Below are 17,942 nucleotides of genomic sequence, written 5' to 3' on the forward strand. Positions count from 1 at the left end.
ACATGATGTATCATTCAGTGTAGTGATGGACTGTTGGGTGTAACGTAGCCTCATCTGGTCATGGTTAATCATTGAGTGGATCAGAGGGCTAACTGCAATCTGCTGACACAGTGTTAAACAGGACAGCCCTTGGCGAAGGCTGATGTTAGTTCTAAAATGGAAGAATCATAAGAGGCCAATCTGGCTCCATCAGGAGCCCTTTAATGACCTGAAAATATAAAAGGAATCCTACAAAAAGTGGAAATATGGTCAAATTGATAAAGAGGAATGCAAAGAAACAGCACAAGTATGTAGGGACAAAATCAGAAAGGCTAAGGGACAAAATGAATTACACCCGGCAAGTGACATAAACGGCAATAAGATGTTCTTTAAATACATTAGGAGCAAGAGAAAGACCAAGAAAAGTGTAGGTCCTCTACTTAGTGGGGAAGGAGTGCTAACAAATGATGACATCAACAAAGCTGAGGTGCTTAGTGCCTGTTTTGCTTTAGTATTCAAGAAAAAGGTTAATGACCACCAGATATTCAACACAATTAATACTGACAACTAAGGGAAGGAACACAAGCCAAAATAGGTAAAGACCAGGTTAAAGAATATTTAAATAAGTTAGATATATTCAAATCAGCAGGGCTTGCTGAAATTCCTCCTTGGATACTTAAGGAACTAGCTGAAGCAATCTCCGAGCTGGTTGCAATTATCTTTGAGAACTTCTGGAGGACAGGAGAGGTCCCAGAGGACTGGTGAAGGATAAACATAGTACCGATCTATAAAAAGAGGAACAAGGAGGAACCAGAGAATTATAGACTAGTCAGCCTAACTTTGATACCTGGAAAGATACTAGACCAAATTATTAAACAAACATTTTGTAAGCACCTGCAGGATAATAGGGTAATAAGGAATAGTCAGCATGGATTTGTCAAGAACAAACCATGCCAAACCAACCTAAAAGCCTTCTTTGATAGTATTACTGAGCTAGTGAATAGGGGGAAGCAGTGGACGTGATATACCTTGATTTTTTAAGGCTTTTGACACATTTCCACATGACATTCTCCTAAGCAAACTAGGGAAATGTGGTCTAGTTGAATTCACTATGAGGTGGGTCCACAACTGGTTGAAAGATCATACTCGCAGAGTAGTTATCAATGGTTTGCTGTCAAATTAGAAGGGCATATTTAGTGGGTTCCTGCAGGGGTCATTCCTGGATCCGATACTATTCAATATTTTCATTAATGACTTGGATAATGGAATGGAGAGTATGCTTCTAAAATCTGCAGATTACACCAAACTGGGAGGGTTTGCAAACACTTTGGAGGACAGGTTTAAAATGCAAAATTGGTCTGAATCCAACAAGATGAAATTCAATAAAGGCAAGTGCAAAGTATTTCACTTAGGAAGGAAAAATCAAATGCACAACTATGGGGAATAACTGGCACGGTGGTAGCACTGCTGAAAAGGATCTGGGGGTTACAGTGGACCACAAACTAAATAGGAGTCATCAATGTGATGCAGCTGTAAAAAAGGCTAATATGATTCTGGGGTGTATTAACAGGAGTGTCATATGGAAGACACAGGATGGAATTGTCCAGTTCTACTTGGCACTGGTGAGGCCCCAGCTGGAGTACTCGGTCCAGTTCTGTGCACTACAATTTGGGAAGGATGTGGACAAACTGGAAAGAGTCCAGGGGAGAGCAACAAAAATGATCAAAGATTTAGAAAACCTGATCTGTGAGGAAATGTTGAAAAACTTGGGCGTGTTTAGGCTTGAGAACAGAAGATTGCGGGGTGCGCTGATAAGAGTCTTCCAATATCTTAAGAGCTGTTACAAAGAGGCCAGTGACCAATTGCTCTCCATGCCCACTGAAGGTAGGTCAAGAAGTAACGGGCATAATCTTAGGCAAGGGACACTTAGAAAGTTTTTCCTAGTACTTAACCTAACTCTAAGGGTAGTTAAGCTCTGGAACAGGCTTCCAAGGGAGGTTGTGGAATCCCCATCACTGGAGAGTTTTAAGAACAGGCTGAACAAACACCTGTCAGGGATGGTCTAGGTTTACTTGGTCCTGCCACAGTGCAGGGGGCTGGACTTGATGACTTCTCAAGGTCCCTTCCAGCCCTACATTTCTGGGATTCTAGCATGCAGTTTGCCAGCAGAGATGAGGCACAGAAGCAAAAACAAACCAACTGGTCTCCACTGCCCTCGTGGAACCTGAGTCAAAAGATGATCCTCAGTTCTTCATCACATGAGCTGTGGGAAAGGGGAACAAGATGGTCTTTCAGGCTCCAATCAAACCGCAAAGCAAAAAGGGGTGCATTTTAATGCACCACATTTCCATGCTCAGGAAACCTGTCTCTTAAAATGCACCCCTTTTTTCTTTGGGGTTTGATTTGAGCCTTAGACACCAGCTCGTTCCTGCTTTCCCACACAGGGAACTTAACAAAATGATCATTTAGTCCAGTCTGTGAAAGATCAGCCAGTGACTGTGCCCAGGAGGGATGTGGAAACCGTTCCCCCTCCCCCCAAACTCTTTTGTTGTCATCCACTTCCCTAAATACACAATTAAATTATCTTAAAATCAGTTTCATTGCAAAACATGGTGAAGAATTTCCGTGCTAAGGCAAGACCTCAGCCACTTCCTCCTGCAGCTTCAGTGTCGATAGGAGAGAGCTCAGAGAGAAGACACTTCCTAAAAATCCATTTCACGTTCCAGAGTACATTCCAGCAATGCCCCGTCTGTGGGCTTGAAGACAGGCATGGAGCTGAGATTCCTGCTGCTGCTGCTGCTCTGCATCTCAGGTAAGTGGAAGAGTGAAGTGATACTTGGGAAGTTACATGGACATTCCATGTCGGGGCAGGTGGGATCTGGGGCTATATTTTCCCTGCTCGGTTGGTCAAATGTGCAAGAAACAGCACAGGAAGGAGCGTGAGGATCCATGGCAGACCAATACCTCAAGTGAAGTAAATCGACACCAGAGCTCTACTGAAGTCAATGGGGCTACACCAATTTACACCAGATACTGGAATCTCCAGGTTCAACGGGTAAATATTTTCGAGCACCCACTACACACCGCACAAATGTATCCCTGCCAAATACAGGTGGAGATCTCTATTTTGTTATTAATTTGCAATTTTCAGAGAGACATGCTGGGCCCGATAATCAGGTGGCATAATCTGGCATCACTCATTGGCATCATTTAAAGTCAATGGATCGATGCCGATTTACAGCAGCTGAATACCTTGCCCATGTGTGTCCAGTTTCCATTAGAAGCCAGTTATTGATGTGATGGATCAAGGCCTCTAATTATTTATTTTAGAGTCACTAAAATGTCTCCTTGGATTAAATTCGAATCAAATGCTTTTGTGGGGCTGTGATGACTTATTTGCATAGACTGTAGGGTGTGCAGGACACTTTCCCATTAGTTAGGCACAAGAGGAGCCTTATAAAGATCTGAAGGAAATTCCCTCTATCAAAACAAACATACAGGAAGTGGGAATTCCTTTGCTAGGCATCAGGGAAGCCCAAATTTCTGATACAAAACTGGCTTAATTCCAGTGGCAGCAGCTCCACAATATTTCAACGCACCCCTCAGGCCGAGCTCTATAGAAAATGTTGCTATTGTGTAAGCGTGACTGCATCTCTCTCCTCGACCATCTCCACCTTTCTCGTATCACTTGTCTTCCTAAGGCCCTGCTAAGCTCACTGAAGAATAAGACTATAAACTATTCCTATGTGTTTGTACAGCCCCTGGCACAATCAAGCCTCGATCTTCTGAATCTCTGGACACTTGCATAATATAAATATGAAATAACAGCTACAAGAATTCTCCCCAAGTGCAGGTCTAGTTTTAACCACGACTCAGGCACTGCCTTTTCTTTTGGTTACTCATTTCCGGCTCAGTACAGAGTTCCCCCTTCTCTCTGATTAAAACAAACGTTATCTCACACACCCGTCCAGAAAATGGCACCGCAGTCATAGGAACTCAGTTGTAACTATTTAGGAACCAATTCTGATCTCCCATCTGCATAATTATTTTCACATCAAGGGATTGACTTCAGTTTTATGCCGGAGAGAGAGGGAGCAGAAATAAACCTTCCCTACCTCAGGCAGTTCCCAGGCACCGTGACACGAGCAGGGCCAGATTTTCAAAGAGTGCTTAGCATCCACCAGTTAGCATTGTTCAAAAATTTTCTATCAGCACTGTTCTTGATGGGAAATTGGGTTTTCAACTAAAAAAAGTGTTTGCTCTTCATGGAAATTTCAACTTTGCACACACACACACACACAAACTCCCAAAACCCAAATATTTTCCAGCCAATAACCAACACCTCTGGGTTTTCAATTTGATAAAACGTCAATATTTTCCACAGAAACTTTCCCATTTTCTGAGCAGTGCCACCCAGCAGCTCCATTTGAGAACAACTTGGGGGATATGGGGGGGGATGCAGAGTTCTCAATGGAAGCAGCTGAATGCTGAGCAATTTTGCAAATACGTCCCTCAGTGTTCTAAGAGTCAGACCACAGCCCAGTGAAAAGCACCAAACCCCCACCGTAGAGCATGTCACACCTGCTCAAACAGCTTTCAGATCCTCTGAGCTACTATTTAAAGCCATAGTTTCCCCTTTCCAAACCCGCCTGTTTAACGACTATACTTTCCTAGACATAGCAAATACGGATACTGAACAGAAGCCCGTCTTGAGTACATCACATAGTCACTCTCCACTATTTGCAGTATATGGACCGGATCCTGGGATGAAAGCTCGCTCCTGGCCCCACTTTTCCATTCAACACCTCTACCTAGGGAGCTATCGATACTGGGGATGTGTGTTGTTAAATCAATGTAGCTGCACCAGTGCAAGCCCCCAGTGTAGACATGCATCACAGGGGCGATATCCAGCTATCCTGGGAGAGCTACACTGGCAGCGATGTCCTCTGTGGAGACAGGCCCTAGCTCCATACAGCTCCAATCAATCACCTCAATCCTCTGGTTTCTTAAAGCATTCCGACCTGTGCACCACCACGCAGGGCTCTGCAGACCAGTAGTGGTCCATGGATTGCCCCTGGAGAACCGTTGAGGGCTTCATTTTGGCAGCCATTGCATTGTTCACTTTGCTGGGGCATTTTATCCCTTTCTCTTCCCACCCTTGGTTGTCCTTGTGTATTTAGATTGCTTGTAGGACTGTCAAGCAATTAAACAAATTAATTGTGATTATTCGCACAATTAATCGCACTGTTGAACAATAATAGAACAGCATTTATTTAAATACTTTTGGATGTTTTCTACATTTTCAAATATATTGATTTCAATTACAACACAGAATACAAAGTGTACAGTGCTCTGTAACAAAAAACCCTACATTCGTAAGTGACATTTTCACGATAAAGAGATTGCACTTCAGTACTTGTATGAGGTGAATTGAAAAATACTATTTCTTTTGTTTATCATTTTTACGGTGCAAATATTTGTAATCAAAACTAATAATATAAAGAGAGTACTCTATACTTTGTATTCTGCGTTGTAATTGAAATAAATATATTTGAAAATGTAGAAGAACATCCAAAAATATTTAATAAATGTCAGATGGTATTCTATTGTTTAACAGTGTGATTAGAACTGCGATTAATCGTGATTAATTTTTTTGAGTTAATTGCGTGAGTTAACTGCTATTAATCGACAGCCCTAATTGTATTCTCTTTGGAGCAAGGACTGTCTCTGTGTGACAGGGTGGAATGACCAGGAAATAGCTAAGGGCTGTCCCACAGGGGCCAGCCACCTCCTGAGCACCCCTTCCTGGCCAAAGCTTGCTGTTCAGGGGCCTGCCTCAGTTTCCCCTTTCAAGGGACTTCTTCAATAAACTCCACACCGGCTTTAATGAATCCAAGGAGAACAGCCCTACTTAGAGTCTGGTTTATTATCAGAAAGTTCAAATATTAACACAAAAAGCCCTTCCCCCTGCGACAAGCTAGACACAGCCCCAAACTCTGCTTGTGTCTCAGGCTTTTCCCAACGCTTCCTAGCTGGAGTCACTCTCTTGATCTCAGGGTCTTCCCTGCAGAAGCCTTTCTCACACCCTGCCATCTCTCTACAACTTCCTGATCACCCCCTCTCTGCAGCGTCCTGCTGATCTTTATAGGAGAATCAGCTCCTCCACACCCAGCAGGTTCTACTACTTAACCTCCTCCGCCCCCCGCCCGCCACTCCCCCAGGTATGGCAGGTGGGGCTAACTGGACAGGCTGGCCAACTCCAGGCCTCTGGCCCTTAAAGGATCAGACCATGCCATAATGGGCTGCTTGTCCCCTGATTCAGCAGGATTTTAAAGGGGGGAGTGTCCTTTTACAAGGGCAGAGGGGAAGCTCTCTGGGTCTTGCAACCCATTTGCCAGAGGGGGATATTTTGTGTTATCTTGTGAGAGTCTCAAGGAAAAGGTCTGAAAAGAGACTTGAGTGTGGCATCCAAGTCTTCCTGGGCAGTTGCAGAGTGCCTAGTACAATTAGGCCCCATTCTTGCATGGCCTTTCTGCATTACTGAAATAAATAGTATTTATAAGGATGAACAGAATAAAGGGATGAGCAGAAACTTTCTGGCTAGTTTCATTTTTCTCCAGTTGTGGAGCCGTAGGCTTCACCCATCTAGAGATGTGTCCTAAATAAGATATTGAAAAGATCTACTGGAACATCCAAACCATCTCCGTGTTACTGCAGAGGACTACCCAGCTCAGAGATCTGTGCTCAACTGTCCAGCTCCTTAGTTGAGGAGAGATTTTTAAAAAACAGGCCTGATTCTGCTTTCACTTATACCAGGGTAAATCAAGTGTATGACATATCTTCTATGAGATCGGAATATCTAATGTGACTTACCACTATTATTATGTCTGATGCTGCACTGAATTAAAATTTGGGCTGGTTTATTGCCAGCTACCTACATGTAAATAGGCGGAGATGACACGGGGACTTTAAACCACCAGAGAGATTGAAATGCTGCAAATAAACAAAGAACATGGGAATACACACTTACAAAATGGACTGTGTGCAGGGGACATTGCAGGATATGTTGCTGTCTTTGAATGTGCTCCAGGCAGGTGTTAGGAGCAGGGCCGCATAAACTCTCCTGTGGGCCTGGAGCTATTAGATTTTTGTGGGGCCCCTGTATACAAGTCTTTTTGCTAATTTAAAAGAAAATGATCACAATTATGACATCGAGGCTATTAACACTATACTAAACTTGCCTTTTAAGTAACATAAAGCCATTCTGTGGTTACATTTCAGTCTTAAAACACGTCAAATATAGTTACATTAATTGAAAATAGCCTACTTCTTACCTTAGAACAGCTGTTATATTAGTTTCTTTCCGGGAGGGAGTTTGGGTACAGAAGGAGGCTCCAGGCTGGGGCAGAGTGTTGGGGTGAAGGAGAGGGTGCGGGGTGCGGGCTCTGGGAGGAAGTTTGGTGCAGGAGGAGATTCTGACGTGAGGCAGAGGGTTGTGGTGAAGGAGAGGGTGAGGGGTGCGGGCTCTGGGAGGAAGTTTGGTGCAGGAGGGGATTCTGACGTGAGGCAGAGGGTTGTGGTGCAGGAGAGGGTGAGGGGTGCGGGCCCTGGGAGGAAGTTTGGTGCAGGAGGAGATTCTGACGTGAGGCAGAGGGTTGTGGTGCAGGAGAGGGTGAGGGGTGCGGGCTCTGGGAGGAAGTTTGGTGCAGGAGGGGATTCTGACCCGGGGTAGGGGGTTGGGGTGCAGGAGGGGGTGTGAGGTGCAGGCTCCGGCAGGGAGGCTCTTACCACAGGTGGCTCACGGCCAGCGGCAAACCAGGGCTCAGGCAGGCTGCCTGCTGCCATAGCCCCACGCCACTCCCAGAAGTGACCGGCTGCTGGCACGTCTCTGTGCGCCCCCGCGGGGAGGAGGACAGCATGTCTCCACGCGCTGCCCGCACCCGCAAGCGCCGCCCCCACAACTCCCATTGGCCGGGGCCCTGGGCTGCAGCCCCTAAAGCCCCTGCATTAACCCGGCCCAGGATAGGAGAATGATTTGTAATTGCTGCTTTTACTGATTCGTCTCCATTCTTCCCAGCCTCTAGTTCTTGGGCTGTGTTTCGTCCAAGCACTGGAGTGCAGGACAGAGGGGGGACAGCTGGCAGCCCTTCTCCAGCCCAGCTCTAATTGAGCAGGTCTGGTGTCTTCCAGGATTCCAGGAACAAGAGTTTGACGCAGTGGAGAGCAGAGTGGAGGGCCAGCGTCTCGTTGTTAAGTGTCCTTACAGTTCCAGGGATTATAGTGCAACACGGAAAACCTGGTGCCGGCTGAGAGACGAGAAATGCTCTCCCTTAGTTAGCACCTCTTACCCATCATCACGTACACACCCAACCTCTGGAAGAGCCACGATAGAGGATGACACCCGCAATGGGATTGTAACCATCACCATGGAGAAGCTGCAGGTGCAGGACTCCGGAGTGTACTGGTGTGTGCTCAATGACCCGCCCAATATACTGTATCGACTAACAGCAATTAAACTGGATGTTTCCAAGGGTGAGTTCATTTCCTTTCAGGAGAACTGTCTTTTCCACTGACTATAATCCCAATTCCTTCCCCCACTTTATCATCTCTCCCCTGCCTGTATAGATTCCTCCTGCATGCCCCCAGAATCTGTCACCCTCCACAAACCCTTGTCTCCTCTCTCCTGTCTCACACTGGGAACTGCTCGGAATCACCATTTTAAAGTGCTCGGTCCCAACAATCAGGGCCAGATTTCCAAGAGCTCAGCACCCAGACTGCACCCCACACACTGAGCTCTTTGGAGAACCTGGTCTGGACAGGATCCGTAGCTTCCCTCGCTCTGCGAGACTTTGGGATGATCAAGTGCAAAGGGAACAGCCCAAACCGTTGATTTTTGCGGCAAACAGGACCAAATACACCACTTCACATTCACCCCTCCTGTAACTCAGCTGAAGCCAGTGAATGGAGCTACACCAAGGAAGAATTTGGCCCATTGGGCATATGACCCACTCATGGGAAATGTACATCATCATACCTCTCAACCAGATTGTACTGACCGGGTTTTGTGTTTTCCAGAATTCCAAGAATACGATGCTATAGAGGGGCAGAGTCTCTCTGTCCAGTGTCCATACAACACACAGGATTACAAAGAGGAGAAGAAAGCCTGGTGCCGAAGCACAGTTCAGAATGAGTGTGATGTCTTGGTCAACACTGATCCCGGGTACTTCACATATCACAACAGGGCTCAGAAAGGCAGAGCCAGGATACATGACGACACCCAGAAAGGGATTGTTACTATCACCATGGAGAAACTGCAGGTAGACGATGCAGGGGTGTACTGGTGTGCGCGCGACAAGCCTCCCTGGCTTTACAGAATAATTGAAGTTAAACTGGCTGTTACCAAGGGTGAGTATTTATTGGTAGGGAAAATGTGGGGTTTGGGATTTTTTGGTTTGCAGATTTCAGCCCCCCACCTTCTCCACTCTCTCCTTCCTCTCTCTGATACTGAATCTGTATCACCTCCTCCCAGATGATTCCGGAATTCCCTCCACTCCCCAAAAAACCTTGTCCCTTTATTCGTCGCTCACACTAGGAACTGATGTAGAACATCAGCTGGGAAAAGGACTTTGGTCATGTGGATATTTCTGTTTTTAATGACCTATTTAAATATTTGTTTCTTGTCTCCCCTTTACTTGAGAGCTGGTTCAATCATTTCAATCTAGGTACTTCTATGACCCACAGACTCATAGTATTTAAGCACCTGCGTAGCAGCTGAGCATTGATTTCCAGAGCAGCTAGCGGAGATACTACTCAATTCAAATTTTGCATTTTGATGGAGGAAAAAAAATAGTTTTTTAAATTCTGACCCACGTTTTAACCAGCTCCAGTTTCTAGTTATACCCTCAAATTGACTTATTTTTTTTTAAATCAGTGAAATTTAACAAACTCGCTATCAGAGCCCAGCAACTTTCTCGGGCCTGTTTTTGAAGATGGCAGTCGAGCAGTACAGACGGGTGGGGATAGTCCTGTGCAAGGGAAGACATTAAGTCCATATCAGAATTAGAGCTGTGCAAAAATTTGAACTTTTGGTTAGCTACAAGTTTCAAAGATTAAAAACATTTCATTTCCAGCAAAACATTTTGTTTCCATTTTGAGATACTTCTTTTTAAATTGTATTGAAAAGTAGAATTAAAGGTAATTTAAAAACAAAGGTTTTATTTTGAAGAAAAGAAGTCATCATAATACATGTGATTGAACACACAGTCTGTGAGCCCTGATACCTCATGGGAGGCCTGAAGTGATGTGTAGTGAGGGCTCTAGAAGCTGTTACTGTATCAATGTTTTGCATGTTTCTAAGGGTTTGTTTCTTTGCTTGGTTTCCTCATTACTGCAGGGAACTGTTACACAGGTGATGCTAATGGCCTGCTTCTCACATGCTCCTGGCTGGCTTTGTCTAGGATTGTTACATGCATCCCGTTACAGGAGAAGCTTTGCAAAACAGAGCAACCTCCCCATCGTACCATGCACTTCTCAGTAGCAACAGTGTGAAGGCTAGTGTAGACAAGGCTCAAGTGGCCACTCAGCCTTTTAACCATTGCGTATTTTAGCTTGTTCCAAGTAGGTCTGCGTGACACAGCGCCTACAGCACGGCCAGCTTGTCTCCACTAGCCCTGCACCAGTGGTAGCTAGCACTGGTTGGAAATGTTACAGGATAAAGGCTGGAGTAGACAAGGCCTAAGGTGTTGAAACTGTGTTTGTATTTGCAGCTACATCTACAAGGGACGTCCCAGTTACCTCAACCACAGGTCACACCAGTCTAATCTTTAGCACAGCTAGTCCTGGGGTCAACCCAGCAGACAGCAGGTAAGGCTCCAACCCCTTCCTCTAAGACAGCCTCTGTGTTTGCACACCTCCAAAGGGCTGTTAGTGGCTGATCCCACATTCTCGTCTTTTCAGAGAGAAAGCAGCAGCCTTTCACAGTGGCACTGAATGTAGCAGGCCTCCTTTAAAAGGTGCCAGATTAGTGCCCTCTTCCCAGCTGCCAACCAGTGTTAAATGGCACATGATAAAATGGGCAGATGATATCCAGGCCCCGTCTCGTTTGAGAATTTACTCATCTTGTCACTGTGTTACCATTAACCCTTGCAGCTGCGGCTCTTTGGCGCAAGAGAAATGACGTTAGATCTGGATGCATTGAATCCAAACAGTTCCCTGCATCCGCCATTGTAAAAGCAGCGCCGCCCCTTCTCATTCCTGATGCCAGCCAGCGGCCACTGTGCTCAGTGGAAGCTGCAGAAGCCCTATTAAATATTTCCCCAGTGGTGTATCACCTCCTTCTATTTACTGATGTATTCAATTTAGGTTTGTTTTTCTTTTTGAGGTCTGTGATTTGTATTGTGGTGGCACCATACACCCAGCACCCCGTTGCGCTAGGCACTGTACAAAACAGAACACAAAAAAGACATTCCCTGTCCCACAGAGCTCACAGTTGGGCTTCAGAGAGTGGTTTGTTTTCACAGGGCCCCAGAGAGACGTTCAGGACCTTACTCCCTACGTCAAATGGCACAGACAGGGTTTAGCATTAAAGGAAGTAACGTGATGAGAAAAAGCCACCGAGGTGTGCGAGCTATCCCAGGGCCCGGTCTGACGGCCCGCTGGGTGTGCGCTAAGGGTTTTGGGAAGCATTCCGCCTGTAACACAGACTGCCATTGCTTCCTCAGCTTCTTGAGTGAGAGAACCGTCATCATCGTCAGCGTGGTCCTGGGAGTCCTCTTCATCCTCGTGCTTCTAGGCTTGGTAATATTGTGCACCAGACGGTCCAGGCAGCTGAAGACAAGAGGTAAATAGAGAGCGGATGGGGCCTCACATGGTCTGGCTGTCACAGCACTGTGTTCCCTATTTCTCATTTGCTTTAACTTGGAGTGAATTCAGCCCCACTGCTTGATTCCCAGTGGGCAGCCCTGGACAAGGTGGAGCGCAGGTACAGCCAGGGAAGCAGCAGTGCTGGCTTCCCATCTCCGTCTTCTCCCCGTGTGCCCCTATGCTAGAGGGAGCACGTTCAGAATTAAGCTGTCTCCATGTCCCAGTCAGGGCTTGGCCTCTGTTTATGCTGATTGTTACCTTCCTCCCATCGCATTCAAGCTGACACTACCCTTGGCATTTTCACTTTTGTCTGTAGCTGGTTCCTCTTGCTCATGCCTGTGCACTAGCCCACGGCTGCACATTTGCACATTACAAAGGCCGCATGGGAATGTTTACATGCAGGCAAACTATTTGGACACAAATTTTTTCTAAAAAAAACTTCCTAAAAAATGTCCTATTAATAATAATTTGAGCTTAAGAAAACCTAAATTTTGAGCCTGAACTACTTAAGTGTCCTTCAATCTTTGTAAAAGTGCTTTGAGGTCCTTGGATAAAAGGACTGTACATTTGTGCAAAATGGTTTGGTTTTTAAAAGGGTAAAATAGCATTTGTAAGCACACAAGCAACAAGCCAGGTAGTCAAATCTCGCGTGTCAAGGCATAGGCTGACTAGCCCAAGGGTTCGGAAGGCGTTCTTTCCCCTAAATACACATTGCGCAACTGGACAGCTGCATCCTGGATTTTAAAAAAATCCTCCAAAGCATCAGACTGCAATCACTGTCACAGATTAGAAATAATTTGCCACATGAGATCAGACCCACGTCCCTAAAAACTTCTCACAGGACATTTCATAAACTCAGCCATACTATCATTCCCAGGGTGGAACTGTAAACTGGACACAACCTGCTCCCTGGATTCAGTGTAGTTTGGTCCCCACTATTACTATCTTTGCTACCATTACTACTGGCCAGTCCATTCTGTGGCTTTCACCTACGCTGTGATGACATGAGGAATGCTCAGGATTGAGGGGATCTTGTCTTGTCTTTATGAAAAGGTGATGGACAAGCTGAAGGCATCTATGAAGAACCCAAGGACGCCACAGTGGTAAGTGAAGCTACTGGAAACATAAAAGCAGTCGCGTGGAGGTTCCCAAACTGCGGTCTGCGAAGAACTGGCTGATCATGTGGAGCTTGCTTCTCCTTATTTTCAGCTGCTAAATTGCATTCAAAGAAACTTGAAATACTTTCTTAATAAGAAAAGGAGGACTTGTGGCACCTTAGAGACTAACAGATTTATTTGAGCATAAGCTTTCATTGTTTCATGGTGTCTGTGTATAAAATGTCTTGTGCGATTTCCACAGCATGCATCCGATGAAGTGAACTGTAGCTCACGAAAGCTCATGCTCAAATAAATTGGTTAGTCTCTAAGGTGCCACAAGTCCTCCTTTTCTTTTTGCGAATACAGACTAACACGGCTGTTACTCTGAAAACAGCTCATTTAATGTTACTTTTCCACACAGGCAGTTGTAGTTGCCACGAGGCTTTTATGTGATTGCACGTGAACGGGATGGGTGCTTTGTTTAATTGTGAACAGGAGAAGTGTCAATGAGACAACCTCTGTACTAAAATGTGAGCCGTGCTCTGGCAAAGTTTGGGAACCCCTGCAGTACAGTGTTAAATGCAGTACAGAGAGAAAGAACAGTCTTTTCGCCATCATGGGGCATTTACTGTAAAGTGGAAAGAGATGGCCCTGTAAGGCAGAGCTGGCAGAGAGGATGTGAGAGTGAAACCGTGCACTGCTGTTTACTTATATAATCATTTTAAATTTCCACTCTCCCTCCACGCTGACAAGAGAGCCATGTGAGGATGGAAATACCATTTTGTGAAGGATTTTGAGATTTAAGTTTCACAATGGAACCCAAAAGATTTCAAAATTCTCTATGAATGCAAAAAAACCTCCATTTCTAGTCAACAGAAACATTTCATTCCATTGTCAACTTAAAATTTTGTATTAAAAATACAAAATAAAAAATTCCAAATGCAAAGTCTTTTCAAAAAGAAGATTTGAAACATTTTGTTCTTAAAATGTCACAATGGGCCAGAGTTGGGATTTCCCCCCCAAAAAAATAATTTTGGCAAAACAGACATGATTTCACAAAGCTATTCAATTTCAACAGGAACGGCATTTACCAATGGAAAATGATTCCCTTGAAGTTTTTCCAACCAGCGCTAGCTGACAGTGATACCTGTTTATAATGGGCTTGGAGGCAAAACGTTGGGACGGTGCATATACAAAACAGGAACCCAAGCCGCATCTTGGTTTGCAGTGGTGGGGACTGGAATAGATCGTGCTGGTTTGGAATAGATTGGATCAGACTAGGCAAGAGTGGAATGGAATGAACTAAATAGAACAGACTGGAATGGACTGGATTGAATCAGTAATTATTTGTATTGTGCTTTGTGTTACGTGCTTTGCAGACAAAAGTGCACAGGGCGTCCCTGCTCTGAAGAGTGTGCAGAGAAAGTGGATTGAAAATTGGGTTAGCCGAGAATGAATTGGGATTGATTGAAAATGGAGCAGAATGAAAGGCTGGATTGGATTTGGCTAGAAAGAACACATAGGAATAGGCTGAAATGGGTCGGGTTTGAATAGAATGAGCTGGACAGCTAAACAGAGACAAGAGGCTACAAAACTCAGGTGTCCTATGATCCATTTGAGTCCTGCTGACTTGCCAGCAATTGGCTGTGGCCCCTGAACTCTTTGCATTCTCTTCACCTTAAAACCCCAAGGTTAACTTTCTCCAGGGCGCTTTAAAACACTGGATGAGTGGGGGAACAGCAATAGGAAATGCTGCTGGAAATGCAGTGAAGCAGAGAGATTCTAGGGGCATTTGAGAGGCAACAGGGTTGGAAGCCAATGTAGAAAGGATGGGGTCATAGTAGGTTTCTGGGAAGGAGATGGGTGAATAAGGCTCACTCTCCTTCCAGCTTCTCCACAACAGAGAGTAACATGTTCGGTTGGTCTTTTTCTCCCTAACTGAGTAAATCTTGTGCTTTTGGTATTAGCTCTGCTCTCGCTGAGAAGTGTTTTCCTTTTCTGTGCACAGTCTCAGGGCTTCGGCAACATGAATGATCCCAAGGATGACAAACAGGAGATGCCACAAGACCTAAAATATGTCACCTTGGTCTTTAAATCCAGACCCAGTCCCACGGAATCTGTCTATGCCAACATCACGCCAAGTCAGGCTCTGGAGACACCCCACACCAGGTTCCCCACTGAGCCTGTGGGATATGCCAGCATTTCACTCAAGCCATTAGCATCAGGCGCCAAATCGTGATCTCAGGAACCCTGACTAGCCCAGCCGTGGAACAGAAGAGATTGAGCTGAAACACTGCTGGGGGTGAAGCATGTGTGCATGCTAGAGAAGAAGTCTTTGCTATGTTTATATTTAACATGTATATTTAAAGACCTGCCTCAGATCAGAGGCTTGCAGAGAAATTTATCACAGGCAATTGGGCAAAATGCACCTGCTTTTGGAGAAGATCAAGAGAACGAAGGAGAATCCTCAGGGCTCAGGCTGGAGGAATATGGCTGGGCAAGACACTTTTTGCATTGTCATCTCAAACCCACTCAAACATTGTATGTGTAAGATTCTGACTCAGGTGTTACAGGGTTCTGCTTCCCCTTGGGAAAGTGAGAGAGAATGAATGGGGGGGGGGGGAATAAATATACTGATTATGTGTGAACTGCATCATGTTTTGCTGCATGTACCTCAATACGTAGCTTGAGAGTGTTTGCACGGGGGCAACGAGTTGCACGGCAGACAGGTAAGTATTAATCACCATCATCACCGTTTCTAATCTAGAATGACTATACTGTACGAACCAAGGCCCCAGAACAGACTTGCAGCTGCAAAAATGATATTTTGCATGCATAGACACACGTTAGTGCAGAATAGGTCATGCAAACACCTAAGCAGCTCAAGTGCAGCGACCTGCGTGCGTGTGAGGGAGACAGGGACAACAGGATTTTGGAATAAATTAAATGTTGTTATCTTGATGAGGCCTCAGATCAGGAGCTTCTATTTAGAATGAAAAAATAGAGTGTACGGGCATGTGGGGTCTCAGAGCTGCACGTGTGCTGGGTGCATGTGTCTCTTCCTTTATGGGAGGGGGCACAGGGCTGCCAGGGCTAATGACAGGGGAGAGTCTCGAAAGCTGGATCCTGTGGCCTCCCAGCTCTAGTACTGAACATGTGCTCAAGTGTTTGTCCACAGGTTCAGGACATACATGCAGTCTCGATGGCCAGCGCACTGAAAACAGTCACCTGCCGCATTCAAAGCATTTATCGACACTGCTTCCACACGGCTGCGTTGGCACAGGCCTCTGACTCACCATCCCACCCCTGAATGCCCTGAAGGAGTGGCCAGTCATTCTCCGGCTGGGAAAGCCACTGGGTTACTCAGCACCTCTGGCTGTATTGCTGACCTACCCAGGCTGGCTACTCACACCAAGGCAATGGGGAATAGGGAAACCAAGAAAGGAGTCAGATTTCAGAGTGGCAGCCGTGTTAGTCTGTATCAGAGGAAAGAACGAGGAGGACTTGTGGCACCTTAGAGACTAACAAATTTATTTGAGCATAAGCTTTCATGGGCTAAAGCCCACTTCATCAGATGCATGCAGTGGAAAATACACTAGGAAGATATATATATACACACACACACAGAACATGAAAAAATGGGGGTTGCCATACCAACTCCTAACGAGACCAATCGATTACGGTGGGCTATTATCAGCAGGAGAAAAAAACCTTTTGTAGTGATAATCAGGATAGCCCATCTCCAACCATTGACAAGAAGGTGTGAGTAACAATAGGGGGAAAATTAGCATGGGGAAATAGTTTTTAGTTAGTGTAATGACTCATCCACTCCCAGTCTTTGAGTGTTTGAGTGAAGAAAAGAGACGGGACCACACATTTTCACCCAGGAGAAGGAAGGGCAGGGAAGAATAGGGGAGCTTTCCAAACAGAAGGGTCTCCCCATTGCTCTAGCTGAGAGGACAGGCAGCTGACCAGGTATGAGGAAGTGCTAGACGAAGCAGCTAAATTGCAAGGAACATGACGGAGAAAATAGAGGAAGTAGAAGGATGAGCACATAGGGCAGATTTCAACACAGGCCCAAAATCAGAGAGGAAGTGACAACAATCACTAAGGCTAAATAGTTAAGGACTCGGATGCACTGGGCGACTCAGAGGGTCATGCTGAGACTCTGGAATTTTAATTTATAAATCAGTGGTGCGAATCTGGACTGGGTGGGTAATGTCCAAGAGCAGATGGCTGGTCAGTGAGGGATGTGGAGAGAGTTTGCTGGGTCTTAGCCCAGTTCCCAGTGGACAGAAGTGTCCGCTTCCCAAAAAGAGCTGGCACCATATCTGACTGTCCAAGCACCGCAGACAGGTGGCAGATTGAACGGGCCTGAACTACCCCTCACTCCAAAAGTAGGTCCCTGCTCTCTTGGGGTTGCCATGGGGAAGCCTACACTACCAATCTTCTGAGGATACATAACTGACTTTTGTTTTCTGGCGAACAATCAGGCATCTTTTGCCAGCAATGAGAAAGAAAGCAGAGCCTGAGACCCAGGGCCTGATTCTCCACCACTATATGCCCCTTGTTCAGCCATTTACACTGGTACAATGTGGGTGGAAAATGCTACTCAATCAAATGGCAACACAAGGTGTGATCCCTTTGCATGCACAAGGAAGGGTCAGAAATATAACTGAGACAGGAAGCTCTGCAGCGCCTAGGGATGGGCAGGATCTTCAATGATCAGGAATGAAGGGAGTAAATTGATAGCGGGAACTTGCTGTAAACAGAGGGAGTCAAATATTTTTTATGGTGGAAAATAGCCTTTATTGGTCAACAAGAGGCATGTTTGTGAAAAAGTGCCCAGTTCTGTTGACGGTGTTCATGTTTTCATTGAAAAATTGGGGAAGTGGCGGGGGAGGGGGAACAATCAAAGAAAACGTTCAACAATTTTGGTCGTTGTTTTAGCAGGGAATTTTATAAATTTCCTGACCCACTATAGCTGTAAATCACATTGTGCTC

At 45.5% G+C, this 17,942-nt stretch overlaps 1 protein-coding gene across 1 annotated transcript; it reads left to right on the plus strand.

Moving 5' to 3' along the window:
• The first annotated feature begins 2,588 nt into the window (after positions 1-2,588).
• On the plus strand, positions 2,589-15,591 carry LOC119564428 (CMRF35-like molecule 8). The gene is made up of 7 exons (XM_037885210.2): positions 2,589-2,791; positions 8,170-8,511; positions 9,055-9,384; positions 10,746-10,842; positions 11,700-11,818; positions 12,895-12,944; positions 14,947-15,591. The coding sequence occupies exons 1-7, from the start codon at positions 2,749-2,751 to the stop codon at positions 15,175-15,177; spliced, it is 1,212 nt and encodes a 403-aa protein (XP_037741138.1). The 5' UTR covers positions 2,589-2,748; the 3' UTR covers positions 15,178-15,591.
• Positions 15,592-17,942: the final 2,351 nt, after the last annotated feature.

This window comes from Chelonia mydas, chromosome 21 (assembly GCF_015237465.2).
Source record: "Chelonia mydas isolate rCheMyd1 chromosome 21, rCheMyd1.pri.v2, whole genome shotgun sequence".
Lineage (NCBI taxonomy): Eukaryota > Metazoa > Chordata > Testudines > Cheloniidae > Chelonia > Chelonia mydas.